At 45.7% G+C, this 25,039-nt stretch overlaps 1 protein-coding gene across 2 annotated transcripts in view; it reads left to right on the forward strand.

Moving 5' to 3' along the window:
• Nucleotides 1–25,039, forward strand: part of MTOR (mechanistic target of rapamycin (serine/threonine kinase)) — a 113,135-nt gene that overhangs the window by 84,526 nt on the left and 3,570 nt on the right. For both annotated transcript variants that reach the window (XM_006766723.2, XM_015565890.1), the window contains 22 exons: nucleotides 2,187–2,312; nucleotides 2,411–2,542; nucleotides 6,466–6,581; nucleotides 7,731–7,848; nucleotides 10,006–10,254; nucleotides 10,863–10,963; nucleotides 11,662–11,758; nucleotides 12,038–12,136; nucleotides 12,425–12,547; nucleotides 12,736–12,918; nucleotides 13,298–13,432; nucleotides 13,643–13,817; nucleotides 15,680–15,815; nucleotides 16,457–16,604; nucleotides 17,474–17,596; nucleotides 18,929–19,011; nucleotides 20,435–20,507; nucleotides 20,998–21,072; nucleotides 21,470–21,605; nucleotides 22,374–22,439; nucleotides 24,541–24,621; nucleotides 24,896–24,976. In XM_006766723.2, the coding sequence (XP_006766786.1) occupies nucleotides 2,187–2,312; nucleotides 2,411–2,542; nucleotides 6,466–6,581; nucleotides 7,731–7,848; nucleotides 10,006–10,254; nucleotides 10,863–10,963; nucleotides 11,662–11,758; nucleotides 12,038–12,136; nucleotides 12,425–12,547; nucleotides 12,736–12,918; nucleotides 13,298–13,432; nucleotides 13,643–13,817; nucleotides 15,680–15,815; nucleotides 16,457–16,604; nucleotides 17,474–17,596; nucleotides 18,929–19,011; nucleotides 20,435–20,507; nucleotides 20,998–21,072; nucleotides 21,470–21,605; nucleotides 22,374–22,439; nucleotides 24,541–24,621; nucleotides 24,896–24,976 (2,656 nt within the window). The remainder of the gene's footprint in view (nucleotides 1–2,186; nucleotides 2,313–2,410; nucleotides 2,543–6,465; nucleotides 6,582–7,730; nucleotides 7,849–10,005; nucleotides 10,255–10,862; nucleotides 10,964–11,661; nucleotides 11,759–12,037; nucleotides 12,137–12,424; nucleotides 12,548–12,735; nucleotides 12,919–13,297; nucleotides 13,433–13,642; nucleotides 13,818–15,679; nucleotides 15,816–16,456; nucleotides 16,605–17,473; nucleotides 17,597–18,928; nucleotides 19,012–20,434; nucleotides 20,508–20,997; nucleotides 21,073–21,469; nucleotides 21,606–22,373; nucleotides 22,440–24,540; nucleotides 24,622–24,895; nucleotides 24,977–25,039) is intronic.

A 25,039-nucleotide genomic window follows, 5' to 3' on the forward strand; every position in this document is an offset into this window, starting at 1 on the left:
AAGAGTAGCAGGCAGAGGATCGTCTGTGAATATAGTAGTCGTTTATGCTCTGAAGCGAGCACATGTGGTTCCTTCACATGTTTTATTAGCAATTATGAAATGCCCAGTGAATGTTTTGATGGAAAATTGTCTGTTGGACACCAGAAAAGAGCAAGCATTGCCCACTTGACTGGTACACACCCTGGTTTCTTAAGTGCCTGTAATGGGGCAAAGAGTTTCCAAACCAGAGATCTGGTGAGTGTGCCAGGCTAACAGTGGGACTTTATCCAGTGGGAGATTTGGAAGGGAGTGGACTAAATGAGCCTTGGGGAGGGGAGACCCAGATCTGACTTTACTGTGTCCAAGATACCGTCATCATCTTAAGCCTTCACCATTCCTATCTCAGGACAGCGGGATGTTTCTTGGCTGACCAGGGCCCAATTATTTCAACATCTGGGAGAAACTAGCAGATGGTGAGAAGTCTCCAAAATACTCACTCAGTATACATTTTCCTGTTTTACTAACTTTCCAAATCACTTGTTACACTTAATGGGATAGAAAAATAATGGTTCAGGGCCTGAAAATAAAGCTTTAAGTCTGTGGTAGAAATTTGGCTCTTGTGGATGGCTTGCTGTCAAAACACTCAGCCAGCTGCCTAGGCTGGAAAACTGCCATGTTGTGCACAAGTCATCTACGTTGAAATCCCCAGCCAGCATCTCCCTTGGGGCAGTGCGAGAGGTCAACCCTAGTGGCATTGGGTCTCTTCTTGCCTTGGGTTCTTTATTTGGGCTCAGCCTGTGGCCTGTTTGTTACATTGAAAAGCCTACCATTATGGCTCCCAGACTTTTAGACCTATTTCCTTGGAGAACAGCTCATTTGGCTTCATGGAATTCACCGATGAAGCAGTAGATCTCAAAAAACCATCTCCTCATCTCCCCTAATGGTTGTCTGACTACTTATCAGTGAAGGTGGAAAAGGAGAAGCTCACTTCGCTCTCAAAGTCTTTGGGTATAAGATTAGCTTAGCTCCTTTGATAACAATTAAGAAACTTTTTTTTTAATGAAAAAAAATTTATACATGTGAATGAATGAGGCACTTCCCCTTATATATGTAGTTTTCAGTCTGAGACGAACAAAAATGAAGAGGAAAGACTTTCGCCTGGCCAGCATGGCCCAGTGGTTGAGCATCGCCCTGTGAACCAGGAGGTCACGGTTCGATTCCTGGTCAGGGCACATGCCCATGTTGCGGGCTCCATCCCCAGTGTGGGGCATGCAGGAGGCAGCCTATCGATGTTCTCTCTCATAATTGATGGTTCTCTCCCTCTCCCTCTCCCTCTCACTCTCTGAAATTAATAAAAACATGGCAGGGGTTGGGGGCGAGGAAAGACTCTAAGCATAAGCAAGGACGAAAGTCTTAGTGCTGGTTTAGGCTCTAATAACCAGAAAAATAAGTTCTACCAACTTGCAAACAACACCGTGTGAAATTTTAATTATTTACACTTCTTTTTATACTTAGTTTTTTGGACTTTGAATGATACGTTTAATTTCTTTGTCAGTGATAGTCATCTTCAACTAGAGAGACTAAAGCAAAGAAAAAAGTTAAAAATGTATTTATAATTCAGAAAAGAAACTTAAATAATTTAATTCCTTTAACCTTCACTGTAGCCCTATGAAGTCGGTATTGTTTATATCCCGACTGTGTATATACAGATAAGTCACAGGAAGTTCAGTAACCTGTCCAAAGTCACACAGATACTATGTGACAGAGTCCGGATTCAAGTCCCAGAGTCCCTGTTCTCTGCTTCTCGAGTTTTGAGGAGTCCCAGAGAGGGGTTTCAATCACACACAGTACCTGTCACTTGAGAAAGTTCAGATTATAAAAATGAATCTCGCCCTGACCAGTTTGGCCCAGTGGATAGAAAGTCGGCCTGTGGACTGAAAGGTCCCAGGTTCAATTCCGGTCAAGGGCATGTACCTTGGTTGCGGGCACATCCCCAGTAGGAGGTGTGCAGGAGGCAGCTGATGGATGTTTCTCTCTTGTGGATGTTTCTAACTCTCTATCCCTTTCCCTTCCTCTCTGTAAAAAATCAATAAAATCTATTTTTTTTTTAAATGAATCTCTTTTCTGTTTCAGGGTGCATCTCGCTGTTGTTTGGGGGGGCGGGTTTAAGTGAGGACATATGTAATCATCACTTCTGACTGTTCCAGGGCTGCCAGCGTATTGTGGAGGACTGGCAGAAAATCCTGATGGTGCGGTCCCTTGTGGTCAACCCTCATGAGGACATGAGGACCTGGCTCAAGTATGCAAGTCTGTGTGGCAAGAGTGGCAGGCTAGTGAGTAACCCTCGCCTCTGGGATGGGGGAGGACGCTGAGGGAGGAATGGCACGCTTGGTCCGGCTCTGTTTATACCCTGACCTCTCTTGTTTTGAAGGCTCTTGCTCATAAAACCTTGGTGTTGCTCCTGGGAGTTGATCCGTCTCGGCAGCTTGACCATCCTCTGCCAACAGTTCACCCTCAGGTGACCTACGCCTACATGAAAAACATGTGGAAGAGTGCTCGCAAGGTCTGTATCTGGATCCCGCAACAGTAGGCCATGTTCTCCAGAAGGCTCACTGGCTCAGCCTCACTGCCCCCTCAAGGCCCCAAAGATAAGGCCGTCTACACCATCGTGTCAGGGACTTTGCTCCTCTTAAGCAGCTATTTGGCCTGATTTCAAAAAGTAAGTCATATTCAGGGAGATATATATATACCGGTGAGTTTAATCACAGTTATGTTAGCAAGCAGAATGTGCTGGAACGTAGAAAAAACGCACTTTCTATCCCTCAGAGAAGATGGGCTGTTCAGTACCTAGAAGAGCAGCATGTTTGTGAGACACTGATGAGCTTTCACAAGACCAGTTTGATGATCAGACTGCTTGTCTCCTTGCCTGTCAGCAGCTGGGGATTCAGAAGCAACAGCACCCAGAGTGTGATGCTGAAGCCGGTGGGGACAGGAAGGTCATCCTGCAGCCAGTGCAGGATTCCTCCTGCCTTATGTACAGACAGGTCCTTGGGAGACGGATGTGCCTCCTAGGGGGCGGGGCGGGGGGGTTGTAGTTTCTATTAAGTAAGCTTCCTGCATGGTGATGATGATGAACAGAGGGTAGGCCCTGGAGGCAAAATGAGTACCTGCTGTGGCTCCTTAGCCTCCTCCTGTGGAACAGGCGGGGCCCCCACAGTGGGGCCTGTGGTGAGAAAGGAATGTGGAGCAGCCACCAGAGCCATGGCTGCCAGAGAGCTGGTAAAACCGCAGTCGTGTCTGCCCACGGCGTACTTGGGAGATCCTTGGACTGGGTCTAGAAATTGACTTCTTTTGTGGGTTGTTGACCCTATGACACTGTCAGCCACTCAGAGTGGGGTGGACAGCCCTGCTCCCAGGCACTGAGTCTTTGGGGTTCACTTCAGTAGTAATGGCCCAAGTTTCCTTTGTTTTCTTTTGTTGTTCTTTAGGTTTCTGTTCTGGTTTGTGTTTTTTCAGTCTCTGTAAGCCTCGCAAGCCAAAGCAGTTCTGATTCAAAGCCTGACCTCCCTCCAGGCAAATGAGAAAAACAGAAGGTGCTGGATCTGAATGTAGTCTGGTTTCTTTCCTATGTGCAGCCTCCAAGTCTTTGAATGTCTTGCCGAAGGCAGGCAGAAGGAGCCTTTGGCTAATATATCAACCAGGGAGTGGCTTCTTTCACCTTAGGACCACAGCCCAACTTCTCCACAGATTAAGACCTTTTCTTAGGAACCGAGTTCTGGTGGGAGACCATAAAACCACATGCGTGAAAATTTAGAAACCTATTTAAAGTGAGGTGCTGGGACCTTGAGCCCAGAGCTAGAGATGGCACATCTTCATAAGAGTTCAGGAGAGCCCAGAGAAGACCGACCGCTGAATAACTGCTAGTGAACAAGTCACCTGTCTTCTGTGAGCTTTACTTTCCTCCACTGTAAACAAGGACTCTGCCTGGCCTGAGGCAGATGCAAGTGTTTGGGGAAGAGCAGCCTGTTCTGCAGGAAAGCGTCAGGCACCTGCGTATGTCATGTAGTGTTTTCTCAGAATGCTTCACAGAATTTAGCAACAGTGTGCCCTTTCTTGAAATTTCTATCGTCTTGCCCAGAAACCCCCAGGCAGTCAAGAACCAGGAATACCATGCCCAGCTTAAAGCTTGGACCTGACAGAAGCCCCTTCCTCCACTGACAGTTCTGTATCTGTAAGGAGGAAGAATCTTTGTTCTCCTCCTCACTTCCCAGAGTGGAGAAAAAAAAGCATTTTTAATTCCTTGCAAATAAGTTGCCTCCATGCCACAAAGTAGAGAGAGATTAGATTCTCCCACACTGGATAAATGCACTAAACTTAAGACTGGGCTTCAGATCCAAACGAATACCCAGCCTCTCCAGTTGGGGCAGTTTATTTTTGGCTCAGCACCTTGTTGCATCTCCCAAACAGAGTTTTAACCGTGGGCTCTGAAAGCATCTGGCACCAGTTCCCAGTTTCGTTCTCACCTGCTTGATGCGCACACTAGGCACACGAGTGATCTGTCACCTGGTAGTGACTGATCTTTTCAGTACTGTCTCCCAGTTCTTGTTTTTTTCTTTCAAATATGGTCAGTGTGGTTCTCATAGAAAGGAAACTAAAGGAACATTTATCACTTCCCAGGTGTGGGATGCTAATGTAGTTCATTTTTCAAAGCCAGTGGTGAGTACTAGAACTCTACGAAGGAAGCTGTCTGAGGGAAACAGGTGTCTTGTTAGCTTTTGGAACATCTGTGTGTCTGCCCTGTCCTCATGCATGGATTCGCTGCCTGATAAAGTGTTTGTCACATCGTTCTGGCTCCGGGTTAGTCCTAGCTCTTCTTTTATTTTTATTTTTTTATTTTGGAATGTCTTGAGTCAGCTTTCAAGTCTTCCTGCTTAAGGGGTTATTGTGCAAGTTTAAGTTAAAGTGCCTGACACATGGCCCATCACACATACTTGATAAATGGTATGGTTCCTGTAGGCTGGAACCATAGGTTGGGGGCCAGTATATGAATTCATAGTCAGGAGTTATGGTTGACTCCATTATTCCAGAGCACACAAGTGGCTCATCTTGTTACCCAACTACTTCTACACCAGAGACTGGCCCTGCCCCAGGACCTTTCACATGTCAGGTGACCTCCAGGTTCTTGATTCGCCCAGGAAAGATTTCAAGGACAAATTGGAGTGAGAACAAAGCAGTTTTATTCAGATAGAGACAAAGAAAGAGGTCGGCACGAGTGCCACTGTGGAAAAAATAAGAAAAGTAGGTCCTGGTGGATGCAGGCCAGCTTGTGAGGGGTTTGTGCCAGCCCTAACTCTTAAATTAAACCAAGTACTTCCTGATGGTGAGCAGTATCTGAGGTTGGCCCTGGCCCCCAAGCCAGGGAGTTTCATTTTCCTTCAAGCCATCATCACTGACATGTTTCCTTTTTCTATTTTTCTTTTTTTTTTTTAAAGAAGACTCACATGATTTACTATAAGATGATTCTGACCTTGTTTATTTGAAGTGTTTATTCTCTTCCCTCCTCTTTTGCAGCCAAGAACAGATACCCTCTTTTTTGCATTCTCACATACTGTGTCTCCTCCCTACGTTAGGAGATTGAACTTTCACCATTTTTTCCATTTGTGCTTTTGATGTTTGTGGGCTCATGTATGGACCCAATTTATCAGGATGCTGTGTGTCTGGATGTGGCGGGCTTATACAGATGGCTTGTAACTGACTCCCAAATCTCTGGCTGTCTCTACTCTTCCCTAGTTCGGCTACCTGTTCCTAATGTCTGTTTTCCTGTTTACCAGGAACTTCTGTTTCTAACCAAATGCCCTCTGCTCACTTGGTATGAAATCCCATTGCATACCAAGATTTAGCTGCTTGAGGCTGCTCTGAAGATACTGCTGCTAAGCCACCCTGTTCAGCTAGGTATCTGCTTAGCTAGTGACCTTTTCCCCGTGGATGCACAGAGGGTTGCCTGTCTCTGTTCTGATTTGGGTACTGAGGATTCAATCAGATTTTTTTAACTAGTTTTTGCTCTGCTGTAGTGTCCAAGGTACCATGGTGTTTTAAACAAATACTAAAGTTTTACTAGCTGAAATAATTCCCCATAAGCCTAATTTCCCCCAGGGCAATATATTGATAGTGAAGTAAGCAGTTATTTCAAATTACTTCATATGAGTTGTTATTTCGGGTAGCCAGGCAAGTAGCTTTTCCAAGGCTTATTAAAGTAGTAATTACAGTTGGCAAAGGAGAGTTGAGACTTGGATTGAAAAAATATGAATCTTCCTGAAAAGCCCAGCCTTCTCCCGGCAACATGCCCTGCTGGTCCTCTGTCCAGTAAGTTCTTACCCTGCATTCAAGGTGCTCTGTTTAGAGAGGGCTTGGTTCACATGCCTGTGACACTTTCCATGAGGTTGGGCCCCATGCCGAGTGGCTCCCTGTGTCTTTGTCCTGCTACAGATCGATGCCTTCCAGCACATGCAGCACTTCGTTCAGACCATGCAGCAGCAGGCCCAGCACGCCATCGCCACCGAGGACCAGCAGCACAAGCAGGAGCTGCACAAGCTCATGGCCCGGTGAGGTCCCCACTGGCCAGGGCCAGTCACACTCCAGCCCTGCCATGCCAGCAGCCTCTGCAGCAAGGGGAATGCTCAAGGCTCCTTGGGCAGCCAGTTGCTTACATCTCTCACCATTTCCTTAGGGATCCCAGGCAACTATCAAATTGTGCTGCTCCAAGCCTCTGCTACTTATTTCCACAGGATTCAGCAGCCCCTGAGCACACAGGTGTTATTCCCCTCCTGGGTGTCTGGCTTCAGAGATAGACTCTTTGTTTCCAAATGCCAGATGTGCTGCCGATTTGATGTGTGACTTTAGCTAAGTTACTGAACCTCTCTGTGCCTCCATTTCCTCATCGTATAAACAGGAGATGGTGAGAGTTCCTATTTTCTAGGGTAGAATTAAGTGGTGTGAGGATTAATGAAGAGAATACACTGTCAAGCATTTGGAGCAGTACCTGGAACAGAGTGGCATTCAGTGAATGCCAGCTGTGAATATTGTCACTATGAAGAATGGAGGATCAGGGAATGTGAGGGAGAAGCCATATGGCATGCGGCAATAAGGAAATTACTCTCACTGATGTCACCCACAAAATTTGATTTGGGAAAGATAGGTTCATACAAACCTACTGTCCTTGGTCCCTGGTTTAAGCTAGCATTGAAGGATAAAGGTCAAGAAGAAAAGATCTATATATATAAAAGCCTAAGCCAACTCTTCAACCGGATGACCAGTAGCTATGATGCACACTGACCACCAGGGGTCAGACGCTCAATGCAGGAGCTGCCGAGCTGCGGTGACTTGGCAGCTGTGGTTCTTGGCTGACACACCCAGAACCAGAGAGGAGGGAGCCCAATTCCAGGGTGCATCACCTGAGAAACGCTCTCTCGCAATCCAGGTCCCCTTGGGGGATGTTGGAGAGCCAGTTTCAGCCCGATCCCCACAGGCCAGGCCAAAGGACCCACCGGTGCACGAATCTATGCACTGGGCCTCTAGTAATACCATAAAAATTTATCCCACACGCCCATCTTTTCCCTCCCATGTAGTTTGCAATTCTGTTGGTTCTATCATGTTGCTTCCTGAGAGCAAGTGTAACCTCAGAAAGGCTGTAGTGCTCTCCACCATAACTCCTTCTTGGGAACAACATGAGGGGCTTGTTTCTCTGTTTCCAGGTGTTTCCTGAAACTTGGGGAGTGGCAGCTGAACCTCCAGGGCATCAACGAGAGCACAATCCCCAAAGTCCTGCAGTACTACAGCGCCGCCACAGAGCACGACCGCAGCTGGTACAAGGTAACCTGACGCAGGGCGCGGGGCTCCCAGCCCTGCCTTCTCCAGATGGCACCCCAGCACCCGAAGCCCGCTGTGCTCCTTCATGCTCGTGGTTGGCAGCTGGTCTGATACTGTGAATTTGCTTCTTTGAGTTCTGGGAGCCTGTCTGTCAGGCCCCTTAGAAGTATAATCGGTGTAGAAAGATGGATTCTTTTATTTGAGAAAGATTTATTACACCTTCGTTACACACGTGGCTGCTGTCTTCCAGCCCCTTAGCTGCTTGTTTTCCTAGGAGCATCTGGACACATGGTTAATCTCTGGAACTTTATCTTCCCTTGGGTCATCTCTTCCTTCCCAGCTCCTTTCTGACTTCCATTCCTGCCTGCTCTTCATCTAAGAACTTAACTTTCTCTGTTTTTATTGGAAAGCTCTGGGTAACATCCTGTTATGCTGTAGGAAACTTTTCAAGAAGATAAACAGAATTAGGAAATGCATAAAAGATACAGCTGACAATAGAGGAGCAGTTCTTGGAAGTGTATATTGAGGGGCCTTCTGGTAATAGCTGCTTGGTGTAGCAGATGTCACTGATTTCTTTCCCATATCTTCTTAACCTGCTAACGCTTTGTCAGTTAATCCCCCAGGGCTCTAAACTTGTATCTGAAAATCACAGAAGCATCTAAAACAAAAATCTTACCTTTATTAAAAAATGCCCAGTTCATGCTATCTGCATAATTATTCTAGGACAGCTTCAGTCCAGGGCTGGAAAAGTAAATCCAGTAAACCCTCAAATATCTGGAACCGTACTAATTTGAGCGGTTTCCTAACCAGATGACTCTGCTTCATCCAACGTTTAGGAAAAACACAAATCACATGAAAAAAACTGCTTCTAGAAATTTAGATTTTTCCTGCCTAGTATGGGTTCATGCTGTCTTCTCCATCCGTGGTGTAGTCCTTTGTGCTTGCAGGAGCTGCTTCTGTCTTGTCACCATGTCCTCCAGCTCAGGGCCTGGTGCAGAGTAGATACACAAGAGGTATTGGTTGAGTAAATGAGGATGTGGGAGAACTGTAGATATGGTCATTGTAGAATTCTTACTCATCAAGTAAAGTTCACTTATGATCAGTCTCTCTGCTTAGGAGAAGAAATGGACATGTTTTTATTAAAGGAAGGTTTTAGCAAAGAACACAAAGGAATTTCATGATTATTTAGAAAGTCTAATTGCAAACTTACTAGGCGCCCAATCCAACGCTGCCTCAGGCTTCCTGCACCACCAGTGCTGTGCCATAGCATCACTGCGGCCCAAACCTCAGGTGTGATTAGTCCTCCTTTATCCAGTAAGCATTAGGTTCCTTCCTGCAAACAGCCATTGAGCTGCCAGCTGTGAGGGCTAGACGGTGAGCAAAGTTCACCCTCCACAATGTCCGGGTGCTGTAAATGTGTTCATTTTCCCTGTCACATGACCTGGTGAAGACCTTCACCATCACTGCCCTGAACCTGTGCCCTCTGAAATCACCTGGTTTATGCACTGTTGCCAAAGGAAAGCTCCATCTCCTACAGAATGAAATGGGATCTCCTGGGCCTGATATGATATGCTGGCCCCTCCATGATCTGACCCCCCACTTGGCTAGCCTTCCCATCACCACTGTCCTGCACACCCTAAGCTTCAGTCACTTCATTTCCTTTGTTTCCTGTGCTGGCCCGCCTGCCTCTTTGTCCCTGTTCTTCCCCCGCCAGGAAGTCTTGACCGCTGCTCTCACTGTTCTCTCCTTGCCCATCAAAGGCTGCCCAAGACCTACTCCAAATCCCTCTGTGAAGCTTTCCAGGCCCTGTCCCTGGCATTCCCATTGTCCACCTCTAATTGCCCCTGTCGCATTCTGCCTGTCTTCAGGTTTGTGAGTGAGCCCCCTACTAGACTAGAAGGTTCCTGAACAGGACCAGGGCTTGCTCCTCTCAGATGCCCTTCCCCCACAGCACTCATCACAGTGGCAAATACAGTAGGTGCCACAACATGAGTGAGCCACATCGAGCTGCGTTGAGGTTTGGCTCCACTGACCAATGAGGAAGGGCAGTCACAGCGCTCCCCCCCAGCTTTGTCCTCAGGCTCTCAGCCCTTGATGCCCAAGCCCCGCTCTGCTGCTGCTGGTCACAGCCGTTGTCTGTCCCCACTCTGCCCCACCCAGGCCTGGCACGCGTGGGCAGTGATGAACTTCGAAGCTGTGCTCCACTACAAACATCAGAACCAAGCCCGCGATGAGAAGAAGAAGCTGCGTCACGCCAGCGGGGCTAACATCACCAACACGACCACTGCCTCCAGCACAGCAGCTGCCACCACCACCGCCACCAGCACTGAGGGCAGCAACAGCGAGAGCGAGGCTGAGAGCAGCGAGAATAGCCCTACACCCTCTCCTCTGCAGAAGAAGGTCGCTGAGGTACCCAGCCTTTCCTCCTCCGGGGACCGACTCAGGCACCCTGAGCGGACACGTGGTTGGGCTTATAGGAATCTGAGGCTTTCCTCCAAAGTGCCAGATGGAGCTAGAAAGCATTGCTTATTTGCCGTATGGCATCATTGGAGCTTTTGTACGCATCCTTGTGTTTGGGGAGCTGACATAGCCCCGAGCCAAAGAATGAGTTCCTTGTCGTTCTTCCGGGGCATGAGCTCATCCTCCCAAGGCCCTGCACCTGTGTGCGTGGGTGGCCGTGCACATCTGCCGGTCCACTCTGAGGACAGCCCGGCGGGATCCTCCTCTCTCTTTGGGCTGTCAGTTCAGAGTGTACCTGGGCTGTTCAGAGATTCAGCCCCGGCTCCTCTGCCACCCTGTTCAGGAAGCCACCATTACCCCAAGGTAATAACAGTTATGACACCACTGCCATTTATTGAGTACCTGCTATGCGCCAGGTACCGATGTAAAGGCTTTTCATGCATTGCCTGACTTACTCCTCACTGCCACTCTTGGAGGTGGGTACTGTTAGTATGCCTTTGCCCATTTTACAGATGAGAAAGCTGAGACGAGTGTCACTAACACATACGTTTCTACAGGATCTATCCAAAACCCTCTTGATGTACACTGTTCCCGCCGTCCAGGGCTTCTTCCGTTCTATCTCCCTGTCACGAGGCAACAACCTCCAGGATACTCTCAGGTATCGGAGACGGGAAGGGGAACTGGTAGGCCATGGGAGTAGCAGAACACAGAATTATACATAAAGTGCTCCTTCCCTTCCCCACCCCGATCAGTACATCCAAGAGGAACAGCTGAGCAGGCTCCACCCCTGTGGGTGAAACCTGCAAAGATTAAGGAGGAGAAGTGGCCTGAGGAGTCTTCCTGTGGTTTGTCCCATAGAGAAGAAGAAACTCACCTGTTTGTTGCAATATTGGTGAACTCCCCTCAGCTTTAGAGCCAACTCTGAGGCTAAATAAATGGCGTGGACCCGTCAGGCCAGAGGCTGCAGGTGACGAGGGCGGCCTCTTTTTGTTTTGGGATATCCAGCTGGCTAAGCGTCAGGTTTCTGAATTGCCACTGGTGTCTAGGCGACTCTTTCTACCTGTGCAAAGATTATCCCTGTGTTGCCCATGGGCCCATCTATTAGATTTCTGAGTTTGTACCATGGTGATCCCTCCACCTTATCTGAATGCAGTGATTGTTCACTTGGGATGATCCTGTGGTGTTAGTCGAACACTGCGGCCCCCCCACCAACCCACTCGCAGTGGTCCTGAGAGCAGACACCTTGGAGAGCCACTGATTTGAGGTCCTGCCAGTTCTTCTCCTCTCAGTCTTAAAGGTGAGAAACACGGAAGCCGGGAAACAATGTCCTGTGACTTCCTCATTTTTCTTTTCCAGAGTCCTCACCTTATGGTTTGATTATGGTCACTGGCCAGATGTAAATGAAGCCTTGGTGGAAGGGGTGAAAGCCATCCAGATAGACACATGGTTACAGGTGAGCCTGGGTCAGCTCTCACTCCTCCGTCTCCTCTTAGAGCCAAGCAGTGTTGGGAGTAGCAGGTAGCAGGGAGTACAGTGGTGAGGAAGTAGGGATCGGTCCCAAGGTCAGGACTTTATATTTTTGTTAGTTTCTTTTAGAGAACTGAAGGGAATGAACCATTTCATTGCCCAACAGAATCTACCAAAACAAGTGACAAGAGCTAGTCCTTGCCCTGAATAACCAGAGTTGTGTCCATGTCTCATATGCTGCATAACTGTCTTTTTTTAATAACAGGTTATACCTCAGCTCATTGCGAGAATTGATACGCCCAGGCCTTTGGTGGGCCGCCTCATTCACCAGCTTCTCACAGACATTGGTCGGTATCATCCCCAGGTATGTGGAGATCTTGGGCAAGTTGCTCATTGATAGCTGCCTTTTGCTTTGGTGCTCAGCCTTTCCTAAAGCTACTCCAGAGACAGTGAGGAAATGGGGCTGGCCCCCTATCCTGCTAGAAGTGTCTGCCCCGCTGGCATCCCCGTAGCCTTTTTCAGAGAGCGAGGGCCCCCCGCCTGGTACTCAAACGAGCATCAGGATCATTCAGTTTCTTTTGTCATCCTCCTTAAAGTTAGTGTCGGGCTCCTGTCACACATGTTTGCACATAGTCCTCTCTGTTTGCTTCAGGCCCTCATCTACCCCCTGACTGTGGCTTCTAAGTCTACGACCACAGCCCGTCACAATGCAGCCAACAAGATTCTGAAGAACATGTGTGAGCACAGTAACACCCTGGTGCAGCAGGCCATGATGGTGAGTCGGGAGCAGTGCGGGCTTCCACTGACCCTGGTCGCCGGGCCAGAGGGCTTGAGCTATTGTTTATCTTCCTCGTGACAGTGCTGCATGCTCCCTCTGGCTGCCAGAAAGAGCACCTTCTGTTTCTCCAAGACATTCTGAGTTTCCTTTATACTTGGTCTTCTCTCCTCCCCTTTGGGATCCAGGTGAGTGAGGAACTCATCCGAGTGGCCATCCTCTGGCATGAGATGTGGCACGAGGGCCTGGAAGAAGCTTCTCGTTTGTACTTTGGGGAGAGGAACGTGAAAGGCATGTTTGAGGTGCTGGAGCCCCTGCACGCGATGATGGAACGGGGACCCCAGACGCTGAAGGAGACATCCTTTAACCAGGTACAGGTAGCAAAGCCTGACAGACATGGCCCAGAGCCTTTGTCAGACACCTTTCCTTCTAGCCTTTCAACTGACTTGAATAAACTGTACTGTGTCAGAGGTCACAGGATATAAAAACACCAGAAATTTAATTGTCATTAAATTATAAACCCCCCCAAAATTTTAAGTGGAAAACCACGAGATCCTACTTTACCTAGCAAGCCATCCTGAAATTGGGAGCTCCAGGACTGGAGAGCTGCAGAGCGGCCCTTGTTGAGGCAGCCATGCCGCTGCCTCCCAGCCAGTGTGCTCCGAGGGGTGCTGCTGTCTGCTGGGATTTAGCCTGCGGCTTAACTCAACACCCGGGACCATTTGTGAATTTCCCCTGCATTCCTCTCAGGCATATGGTCGAGATTTAATGGAGGCCCAAGAGTGGTGCAGGAAGTACATGAAATCAGGGAATGTCAAGGACCTCACCCAAGCCTGGGACCTCTATTACCATGTGTTCAGACGAATCTCAAAGCAGCTGCCTCAGGTAGGATCTTCAGGTTCTAGCAGGATTAACTGTCATTATAGTCCTTTCTGTTTTACTACCTGCAAATGTTCTAACACTAATCTGCTTTTACTTGTACTTGCAAATTTGGGACAAGTCATTGCTATTAGCAGTTCATTAAAAAAATACTTAAATTGCATTTTAGTTCCTCCCTGGAGGCAGAAAACTAATCCCTGTGGTAATTATTCACAGCTCACATCCTTAGAGCTGCAATATGTTTCCCCCAAACTTCTGATGTGCCGGGACCTTGAATTGGCTGTGCCAGGAACATATGACCCCAACCAGCCAATCATTCGCATTCAGTCCATAGCACCATCTTTGCAAGTCATCACATCCAAGCAGAGGCCCCGGAAGTTGACACTTATGGGTAAGTACCACTATGTGCATCTCCCTCGCACCCTGGCCGAACCCCTACCCCAGCTTGGAAATTACTGCTTGCTGTTCACACTAATCTTTCACATGCTCCGTCTCTCCTGTGTTTACTGTGAGGGGAATAGAGGACAAGTGGATTTCTCCTTGTTCCATCCTCCTTGGGACTCCTAGTCCTTCATAGAGCTGCACTTGTGTAAGTGAAGCATAACGTTCCTGCACAAAACCACGTGGGGGGCATTGTGAGCTTGCAGCATGGAGGAACTGTGAGGCAGCGGTGGGGGAACTGGTGAGGCCCACAGAGCCATCTGGGTGCATGGACGTGACAGGCTACATTGAAGGAAGACCTCTGAGCTCTGAACTGTTCTTTTTTTTTTACCGTCACAGCCCGTCTTTGTGGGAAATGATTGTGTAAAATCCAAACAAGTGGGAATGAGTTCTCACAGTGAGGTTTGCTACCTGTCGGGATAGTTTGAGAGGCCTAAGTACTCTGGTGGCACTTTGAGGTCTTTTGCCTTTAGTACTAATGCTCATGTTTTCTAAATGCAGTGATTATTCATCAGCACCAATTCCTTGTCCACAGAGATTGTCTCTCCACAGACGGGTATCTTCTAATACTAAAACATGTGTCAGTCAGGTTCCCGGCAATATTTAAAGAGACCTAATGAAGGAGCTGTTTCCAGAGGTGTGAGCAGAGTTAGGAGAACCAACAGTGAGAAGCTGTTACCCCCACTCTCCAGACCCATCAAGGGCTTTTACCACCAGAAGCTATAGCCCAGGTAGAGGGACATAGCTGCTTCTAGAACTGTGGCCAGGCTGGGTGTTGGGCAGATACCCTGACCTCTTTCTCTTCCTGCATTCTATACCCTGACCTCTCTCTCTCTTCCTGCATTCTTACCTCCTGCCAGTGCCCTCATTGGCCAAACCCAGCTGGGGGCCCAGGTGATACAGTCTGGAGAGGCCAGGCTTCTCAGGTCAGAGCAGGACAGAGAAGGCCAGAGTGTGTTGGGAAGGGAAACATTCAGAAGACCATTTCTATGCAGAATCATTCCTGGTCCTGCCCTGGCTAGTGTGGCTTTGTTGGTTGGAGCATCATCCCATGCACCAGAAGGTCACAGGTTTAATCCCCGGCTGGGGCTCATACAGGAGGCAACCAATCGATGTATCTCTCACATTGATGTTTCCCTCTCTGCCTTCCTCCCTCTCTAAAATCTAATAAAAAGAATCATTCCTGGTCCTCAAAGACAGAACTTTTTAAATTTAATTAATTAATTTTGGTTAATCATCACCCGAAGATATTTTTCGATTGATTTTTAGAGAGAGTGGAAAGGGGAAGGAGAGACAGAGAGAAACATCGAGGTGAGAGAGAGAGACATCAATTAGTTGCTTCCTGCATGCGCCCCGACAGGTGCCAGGGACCCTGCAACCCAGGTATGTGCCCTTGACCAGAATCAAACCTGGGACCTTTCAGTCCACAGGCTGACTCTCTATCCACTAAAAAAAAAAAAAAAAGAAAAGAAATAGGAACAGTAATGATGAGAGAGAATCATTGATAAGCTGCCTCCTGCACGCCCTCTACTGGAAATGGAGCCCGCAACCTGGACATGTTCCCTGACTGGGAATCGAACCATGACCTCCTTGTTCATAGGTCGATACTCAACCACTGAGCCACACCAGTCGGGCTCTTTTGAATTTGAACATCACATTGAGGGAGCACCAAAAGCAGGGCTGTGTTCTTTTTATCAGTTCTAGGGAGTTTTACATGCAGTCTGCAGGATCTTTTGAAGACAGTGGTGGTCTACCCCCTGACAGATTTAAGACCCTCTGATCTCCACTAACTGCTCCTACCATTCCTTACAGGCAGCAACGGGCATGAGTTTGTTTTCCTTCTGAAGGGCCATGAAGACCTGCGACAGGACGAGCGAGTGATGCAGCTCTTCGGCCTGGTTAACACCCTTCTGGCCAATGACCCAACATCTCTTCGGAAGAACCTCAGGTATTCCGGATGCATGGAGATGGCAATGATTTCAGAAGTCTCCTAGTTTTTTCCTACATCTCTCCTATGTAGTCACGTAGGAATAAAAACAAGAAAAATATATACCTGACAGGAAGCCATCGATAGCCAAGATATCAAACACAAAAAGAAAAATCCTCCATATTTTTAGAGTATGCACATGTGAAATGTCTTTAACAACCTCCGAAGGATCCAGAATGGAACACTTTGTGGCCATTAGATTGGAGATTCTGCAAGTTTGATGTGTTGTAGCTGAGGTGGGGTTCCAGCCCAGCCAGACCTTTCCTATCCTCAGTACTCTTACCCCTCTTTCTATTAAGAATATGAATATTTACATTGCTTAGCTGAGTTGGAACATGTGAGAGGTTATTTTAGGCTTAGAAATAATCACTGAATTTCCCCTCAAAGCACTGAGTTTGTTAGGCTGGTTGAGAGACTCCTGTGCTTCTGTACTGTCACTGCACCATCTTTATGTGATACCTTATTCTTTGCCAATGCCCTCATCACACACCTCACAACAGCCCTGTGCAGAGGGTTCATTGAAACTAGTTTGCATATGCCATGCGCGGTCAGAGATGTACTCTGTTTACTGTACAATAATCCTGCTTTCCTGTGGGCACCAGCATCCAGAGATATGCAGTCATTCCTTTATCAACCAACTCGGGCCTCATCGGCTGGGTCCCCCACTGTGACACGCTGCATGCCCTCATCCGGGACTACAGGGAGAAAAAGAAGATCCTTCTCAACATTGAGCATCGCATCATGTTGCGGGTATGTGATGCGCTGCCAGACCCAGCCCTATAACATCTCGGAGGCGAACTTGACCAGGTGGGGAAGGCTATGCAAAGCTGTTTTTCTGTGCTCTTCTGTATGTCCATCACTGCAAAATCGATTTGAGGGAATTAGCCATTAAAGAAGGTTTAACCCTTTGAGTGCCAACCAATATCCTAGGAACTATGCTAAAATTGCCAAGGCATTTTTGCTGATTTTACAGCAGTTTAGGAAAAAAATTATGAATCGCAAGTAAATGAGGTTACATATTCAATTTTAGAACTACAAACATTCGGCATCATAAGTAATCTGCACTTAGGTGCCATCTGTCAATAAAGAGTGAACTACTAGCATCTAATAGTGACACTGCAGGAGGAGCCCGATAGCGCTCCCGGCACTCTAGGGGTTAAGGAAGTGAGTCCTAAAGAAGACAACTTTCTCTAAGAAACAGAAGGACCCTAAAGCCCAAAATTTAAGATTTCACCATCCGAGATGAGACTGCACAGTATGACTTATAGTACCCAATGCATACAGCGCTGGCCTGTGGAGAAATAATGTTAGGCACTGTGTAGGTGATGAGAAAGACTTGTTCATTACCCAGAAACGTGACCGCTCCAGCGCTCTCATTCTCACCAGTGGGCTTGTGCTGCTGTGAGGCCTGATGTTTTACCCTCAGGCTCTGGCAGCTCCGGTGGTCTTGGTGAGAGTGGCCCCTCCCATTTTTTCTTTGCACCGTTCTTATTTCACTTCTCCTTTTGGCTGTGGTGGTGAAATTGGACCAGCTCTGCCTCGACCGCAGCCTTATTTCTTCCTGGGTTTAAGCTGCTTGTCTTGGGCTGCTTTCTCACAATGGTTGTGTCCCGATACAGATGGCTCCCGACTACGATCACCTAACTCTGATGCAGAAGGTCGAGGTGTTTGAGCACGCCGTCAATAACACAGCTGGGGACGACCTGGCCAAGCTGCTGTGGCTGAAAAGCCCCAGCTCCGAGGTACGGCACTCTCGGCTCCACGCACTCCCTGCACTTTGGCACCCACTCTTGTCAGGAGGCTTTCTCCTGCTCATGCTCCTGTGGGCGCATTCTGTCATGATTAGCTGGAGATTATGTGTAGTCTTTTATTACAAAGATTAAATGGGTAAGCCGTGCACTTTAGCAGATGTAGATTTAGTACTTTAATGTTTCTCCTGTTACTTATGATAGTATTTGAGTTCTTTTTATATTAAGGTGATTAAATCTTTTTCACGTGTGTTATAAATTTCCTGTTTATTTGCTGTTTTAATTTTGTTAATGGTATGTTCCTTGGTTTTGAATTTTTTGTTTTTGTTTTTTATATACAGGCATTTTTAAAGTTATAAATTACCAGATTTTTAATTATTTAAAATTTGTGTCTTTGGCTTTATATTTAGAAAAATGCTAATTAAGGAAAAAAGAAAAATAAGGCCCTCTGCACTTCAAGATTATATCTTTTTACATATATCGTAATAATTATAAGATTTGTTTTTGCATGTAAATCTTTAACCCAATTTGGAATCTAGATTAGGATATAAATTTTATTTTCTTATGATGACTAGCTAATATCACAATATTTACCATATAGCCCATCCTTCCCCTATTTAAAAGGTTATTTTTGTTTGTTTAAATATATTTTTATTAATTTCAGAGAGGAAGGAAGAGGGAGAGGGGATAGAAACATCAATGATGAGAGAGAATCATTGATTGGCTGCCTCCTGCATGCCCCACACTGGGAATCAAGTCTACAACCTGGACATGTGCCCTGACCAGGAATTGAACCGTGACCTCCTGGTTCATAGATAGATGCTCTACCACTGAACCATGCCAGCCAGGCTCCTTTTTGTTATACACTAAATTCTTATATGCCTTTGGATTTCTTTCTAGAGCGTCTATTCTCTTTCATTGATCTTTCTGCCTGTTTCTCCTCAAGTACCATACTATCAATACAAGTCTCTTCTCATTGGCTATTTTCCAGATACATTTTGGAAACATTTTGCATTAAATGTGTCTAATAATTTGGGAGGATATCTTGACAATCTTAAGTGGATATCCTTAAATGGATATTTTTATTTATTCAAGTCTTTACATTTCTAAGCTGAGTTTAATTTACTTATTCATCTAAGTTCTGCACATTTTTTAGTTTTTTTCAAGGATGCGTTATTATTTTTTGTAATTGTGAATGGGATCTTTATTCCATTCTACATTCTAACTGCTTATGATAGAATATAAGGAAGTAATTGATTGTGTACACTTATGTGGAAACTATTTGAAGTTTCCAGAGCCTGGTTCACTTGTGCTCCTGTGTTCTAGGTGTGGTTTGATCGAAGAACCAATTATACCCGCTCTTTAGCTGTCATGTCCATGGTTGGGTATATTTTGGGCCTGGGAGATAGGTGAGTGAGTTTAATTTGTTTCTTTAAGTCTTCTTTCTCCATTGTGGTATTCTTGAATGGTTTCATTTTGTATCCCAGTGAGATTTCTGACCATTGGTAAACGTTTGTATTTTGTACTTCAGGCATTTTTTGCGGCATCAACCTTAGTCTCCTATTTATTATTCGTGCCTGCGAGCAACACATCAAACTAAAGGGAAGGAAAATCATAGTTCAAGGGTACTACTTTCTGCATAGGTTGGTTTCATGTATTAAAAAACCATATTAAATCCAGTTGATTTGATTGATTCAATAAACATTTGTCAATCACCACTGTGTTAAGATAAATAATTCTATTTCTGTAATTGAAACCAACCAAAGTAGATCCTGCCAATATTTCTTCATAATAAATTTCATCTTAATGTACTGACTGGAATAGTGGTTAAGGAATGTACAGAAATTGACTCAACAGACTTTTTTTAAAAACTACTTCTCTTATGTCCACTATTTTTTCTCCTGGGATCATGTCTCATACACTTATTTGAGAGTAAGAATAATTTTATCACACAAAAATAATAAATACTTGTGTGTTTTTTAAAAAGCAGAATGCCTGTTTACAGAATTCAGGTGGTCCTGCCTGGATGGGCTCAGGGCGACAAGGCCCTGTGATAGGTCCTGAGCAGTAATGACAGAGCCTGTCACTCTGAGATGCCAGCGCTGCCAGGAACAATTTATCTTGTGACTAGATTATCATGGTATCTTTTGACTAGATCATGATAGAAACATCAATGATAAGAGAGAATCATTGATTGGCTGCCTCACAAGTGGGCAACTTGTGATTCACACAGATAAATCCTGTTTCAGGCCTAGGGCAGGGGTTGGCAAACTTTTTCTTTTTTTTTTTTTCTTTTTTTTTTTAAATATATTTTATCGAATTTTTACAGAGAGGAAGGGAGAGAGATAGATAGTTAGAAACATCGATGAGAGAGAAACATCGATCAGCTGCCTCCTGCACATCTCCTACCGGGGATGTGCCCGCAACCCAGGTACGTGCCCCTGACCGGAATCGAACCTGGGACCTTTCAGTCTGCAAGCCGACGCTCTCTCCACTGAGCCAAACCGGTTTCGGCGGCAAACTTTTTCTTAAAGAGCCAGATAATATTTTTGGCTTTGTTTGCCATATAATACGATCTCTGTCACAATTGCCCATGTCTGCTGTTGTAGCACAAAAGCATCCTGAAGCAATACTTAAACAAATGAGCATGACAGTGCTCCAATAAAACTTCTATTTACAAAAACAGGTGGGGGCCGGGATGTGGCCTGACCTGTGCTTTGCCAACCTGTGGCCTAGAGTATCACATACTTGTTGATTTATTTGTCAGTGTGCTCTCTTGATACCCTCCCTCTCTCCCCTCTCCTCCCCTGATCTCTATTCGGTTTCTCAAAGACACCCATCCAACCTGATGCTGGACCGGCTGAGTGGGAAGATCCTGCACATTGACTTTGGGGACTGCTTTGAGGTGAGCAATGTTCCAGAGCAGCACAGAAAGCTCACCGTCCCGGATGACCAGTTTTCACCCTCCTCTGACCATTTTGGCAAACTCAAGCTCACCCCTGCTCTCCTGCCAAGGTGCTAGGAAGTCAGTCTGAAAAATGAAATCCGTGCCCTTTAATACTTGGTTTAGTTGGATTCACACTGCCCTTGGGGTAAGGGCCACTCACTCACTGAGCCTGTTTGAATGGAGGACCCTCATCCTCCACACGGCCTGCTGCTCCAAGGCCTGAGCATGATGCACACTTTTTCTTTTTGTTTCTTCTTTCCCTCTCTCTCTTTTTTTCTTCTTAGTTGTCTTTTAAATCCCTTTTCAAGCCCCCTCACTAAACTCAAGTTATTTCATTTCTGTGCTTAATTGAAATAGAAAGGAAAGGAAAGCCCCCCTATTTTCCTGGCATTGGCTAAAGAAAACAATCTAACGACTAGACTGGGTTTTTCCCTGTATTACCCTGTAGGTTGCTATGACCAGAGAGAAATTCCCAGAGAAGATTCCATTTAGACTGACAAGAATGTTGACCAATGCTATGGAGGTGAGTAGATATTGGTAACAAGCTGCTTTGAAATAGGGGCAATACAGTTACAACCCTGACAACAGACTTGCTTGTTAGAGCTCACCAGTTCCCCAAAATGCCTGGAGTATTTTTGTAGTCTTTTTCTGGTATTTTCCATTGTTTTAAAAATAATCAATCTTTGAAAGTATTACCATTCTTTATGTCACATGAATCACAATGTTTCATATGAATCACAATTGTGACCTCACTGATCCCTTGCTCTGAAGACATTCCCAGCCTGATACATGGGTATTGGCCTGTGTCTGCTTCCTCAGTGGGGGTGGTGGACCCTCTCGACTGCCTGACTTTTGGTCCTGAGGCCTTAAGGGGCCAGTATCAGTGACTTGTGTGGTGAGTGGCTCTGGCCCTTGTGCAGGTTACTGGTCTGGATGGCAACTATAGAATCACATGCCACACCGTGATGGAAGTGCTTCGGGAACACAAGGACAGCGTCATGGCTGTGCTGGAAGCCTTTGTCTACGACCCCTTGCTGAACTGGAGGCTGATGGACAGTGAGTATTAGCAAGTGCCTGGGAGCTGGAGTCCGCACCCTCCCAAATGAGGAGTATTTGACTCAGTACATTTCACCAGCCTGTGGCCCTTCAAGCCTGGAGCCTGAGCTGTATTACTGAGCAATTGCATTACATTTCACAAAGTACTCTGGTGTTTGGAAATGAATTTCAAGTATTTTTATTAACCAGAACATAAAACTCCAGTCACCAATTTGAATATTACCTAAAATATTTTTCAGTATAAATGAAGTACCTCAGTGCTTTTTGTTTGTTTAGGTTTCTAGAGAGTAACAAGCTGGAATTTTGATAGGAAATGCAAACAGTTGTGATTTGAGTCAGCATTATCTCCCTCTGCCCTCGTTCCCACCTCCTTCGAAGTTTATTAACACGTTAAGTGCCCAGTCAGCCACCAGTGACTGACACTGTACTTTCCATCTGGAAGACAAAACAGGCTGGGCGCTTAACGTGTTAACAAGAAGAGTTTACTAACGAGGAGTCTGATCACTGCGATTAAGTCATGCTTTTACCTTAGGAGATCTGGTTTACGTTCTCTAACTCCAACCTGACGAGAGAGCGTCCCTCAGGATTGCACATCCATGCTCACATCCACCCACAACTCCTGAGTGATACATCTTTGGTTCTGTCTTAGAGGATATAGCTTTTGGAAATACTGTACTTTTATGATTGTAAGAAAATATCACATCAACCAAGTTACTTTCAAGTCAAATCTGAGGCACTCTTTAATCATCCCTTTACTTCTTTCTCTAGCAAATACCAAAGGCAACAAGCGGTCCCGGACAAGAACAGATTCCTACTCTGCTGGCCAGTCAGTAGGTGGGTGCCCCCGTGGGAGACGCACATTCTGTCCCCTTCTATCCAGAGTGTTTCTAGAACAGGGTGAGCTCTGCCACTGCATTAGGAGGCATGACTTACAGTAGGAACAGATGCTGAATATGCAGGAAGTCACCCAAAGGGAAGGAAGATTCTATCACTGCTAAAGTCTCACCTCATGGGCATTTATTTAACTTCAATAACGTGGTATAGGAATATCTACTGAGCAGCAAGCACCTGGTATATGTTTTTTTATTTAATGCCTCTCAGGATGGAGTGGGTACCTAAAGCTCAGAAATTTTGATCCAACTATCCAATCTTAATGTAGCTATAGAAATAAAATTAAAGGTGTGTCTGAATATTAGTTAGTATTTAGCATGCCCTTGAGCAGTGTGTGGATTGGGATAGTTATTAGCTATACTACCTTGATCCTAAAGCATTGTTAATAGCTCAGAAGTGGAAAGGTGCAGGCAGCAGAAGTGTACTCATATTGCTGTCTGAGGAGCCAGAAAACCACGCAAAACATTGTTTCCAAGAGAGTGGTCCACAGAATAGGCCCCCAGGAAGGTAATGCCCCACAAGGCCAGAGCCCCACAGGGGTTTGTGTGTGAGCACTCTTCAGAGGTCTTACAGGAAAGCTGTTAACCTCGTGTAGCCTTCCTCTTCTCCCCAAACCCCAGCCTGCCCCTTCTTTCCTCATAAAATCTAACATCTACACAGTTCACATTTTGGGAAATACTGTTGGGGATGTAAAAAAAAGTAAATATTCTCTTCAGTCGTTTATGGAACACTTGCAACTAGTTACTTAGCTACGCCAAACAATGTTAAGGATGCAAAAAGAATGTGACATAGATATTGCCCTAAAGCACAGAATCACATTATAGAATTGACCAAAATATATTAAATAATAAGAGAACAGTACATCCCACTGTGTAGTCAAGTACCCGTGATCTGGTTTGGAATAAAGGACCGTGGACTTAGCGAGCACAGTAATCAGTCTGAGCTGCAATTGCAGTAGGTAAGGGAGCTTTTGGGTTGGTGGAATTTAAGCTGAGACTTACTGGACAGATGGAATCTGGATGGGTAGAAGGGAAAATAGTGTTCTGGGCAGGAAATTGGAATCCTGGGTTCATCTCTGCACATGTGTGGACTCTACCCTAGACACATGATAGCATCCTTAAATACCTAAATCACCCATGGGATCTGGGGTACCTTGTGTAAGTGACTGGTCTCATCCAAAATATGTGAGACTTATTGTTGAACTCTCAGCGCCCACCTCTTCACTACATCACTGGATGCCTTCCCCATGCTGCCTGGGGCACGCAGTGGGGAATTAGGACAGCCAGGTCTGATGCCAGCAGATGGGAATAGGCCTGGTTGGTTTTTGTGCCTTAAAAGTTAAGTTCCAGAGGCTCATTAAAAAAGTATCATCATCACTGGGTTCATTTTGAAGGTGTGTAGTGGACAAGGGCATTGTGTAAATAACTTCATAATTCTGACTTTAGACTCTTTCTTCCTGAAGGCCATAGTCAGTGGAGGGTGACCCTAAGGCCTGAGGATTTTTTCTCCCCAGAATTGATGTATAAGTTCCTCCAAAGAATAATACTTCAGCCCTGGCCGGGTGGCTCAGTTGATTGGAGCATCATCCTGTACACCAAAAGGTTGCAGGTTCAATCCCCAGTAAGGGCCCATACGGAAGGCAACCAATGTATCTCACATCGATGTTTCTCTCTCTCTCACTCACTTTCTCTCTTAACATATTGAGGATTAAAAAAATCCTCAGTCATATGTGTGACCCATTGAAAACTGGTTTTCTTTATATTATTGCCAGTTTCTGTCGAACCAAATAAGTCACCAGGTCTTTGACTCATACTCCTATTCTCTATGTCAGAACACTTCATTAATGCTACAATATTTGCCTGAAAAGTCATGCTTTGTAGACTTAAAAACTTTTAAATACATAAAGAGTAACATAATGCTTCCTTTTCCCCTTAGAGGTATGTAGGGCCAGTATCAGAGGGAATATAGTGTATGAAGAATTAGAGCTAATACCTCAGAACAATGGCTTTTTCAATTTTCTGCTAATTGATTGCTTTCCTCCTAGAAATTTTGAATGGTGTGGAACTTGGGGAACCAGCCCATAAGAAAACGGGGACCACAGTGCCAGAATCTATCCATTCTTTCAGTAAGTCCAACCTCTGAGGACTTGTGCCAGTAACTAGCTCATTAAGAAAATAGCAGCTGTGTTTTACCACAAGAGGGTCAATGAGATGAAGCAACAAAACCGCCTTTGAGCAGAAAAAGTTCCATGAATTTGTCATTATGCTCTGAGGACAAAGGTAGACACAGAGGAAGAATTGCTCAACACACACATGAACATTTGAGAAAAGCAGGGGCATTTATGGAACCTGTTGTGATGATCCAATTCTTACTGTTATTTCTACTTTTGTGTATTCCAGTTGGAGATGGTCTGGTCAAACCAGAGGCCCTAAATAAGAAAGCTATTGAGATTATTAACAGAGTTCGAGATAAGCTCACTGGTGAGTATGTGGACATGTTTACTTACAAGGACATAAAATCGGAGTGACTGTCTCTCCTTGAAT

This window comes from Myotis davidii, unplaced genomic scaffold, assembly GCF_000327345.1.
Source record: "Myotis davidii unplaced genomic scaffold, ASM32734v1 scaffold299, whole genome shotgun sequence".
Taxonomy (NCBI): Eukaryota; Metazoa; Chordata; class Mammalia; order Chiroptera; family Vespertilionidae; genus Myotis; species Myotis davidii.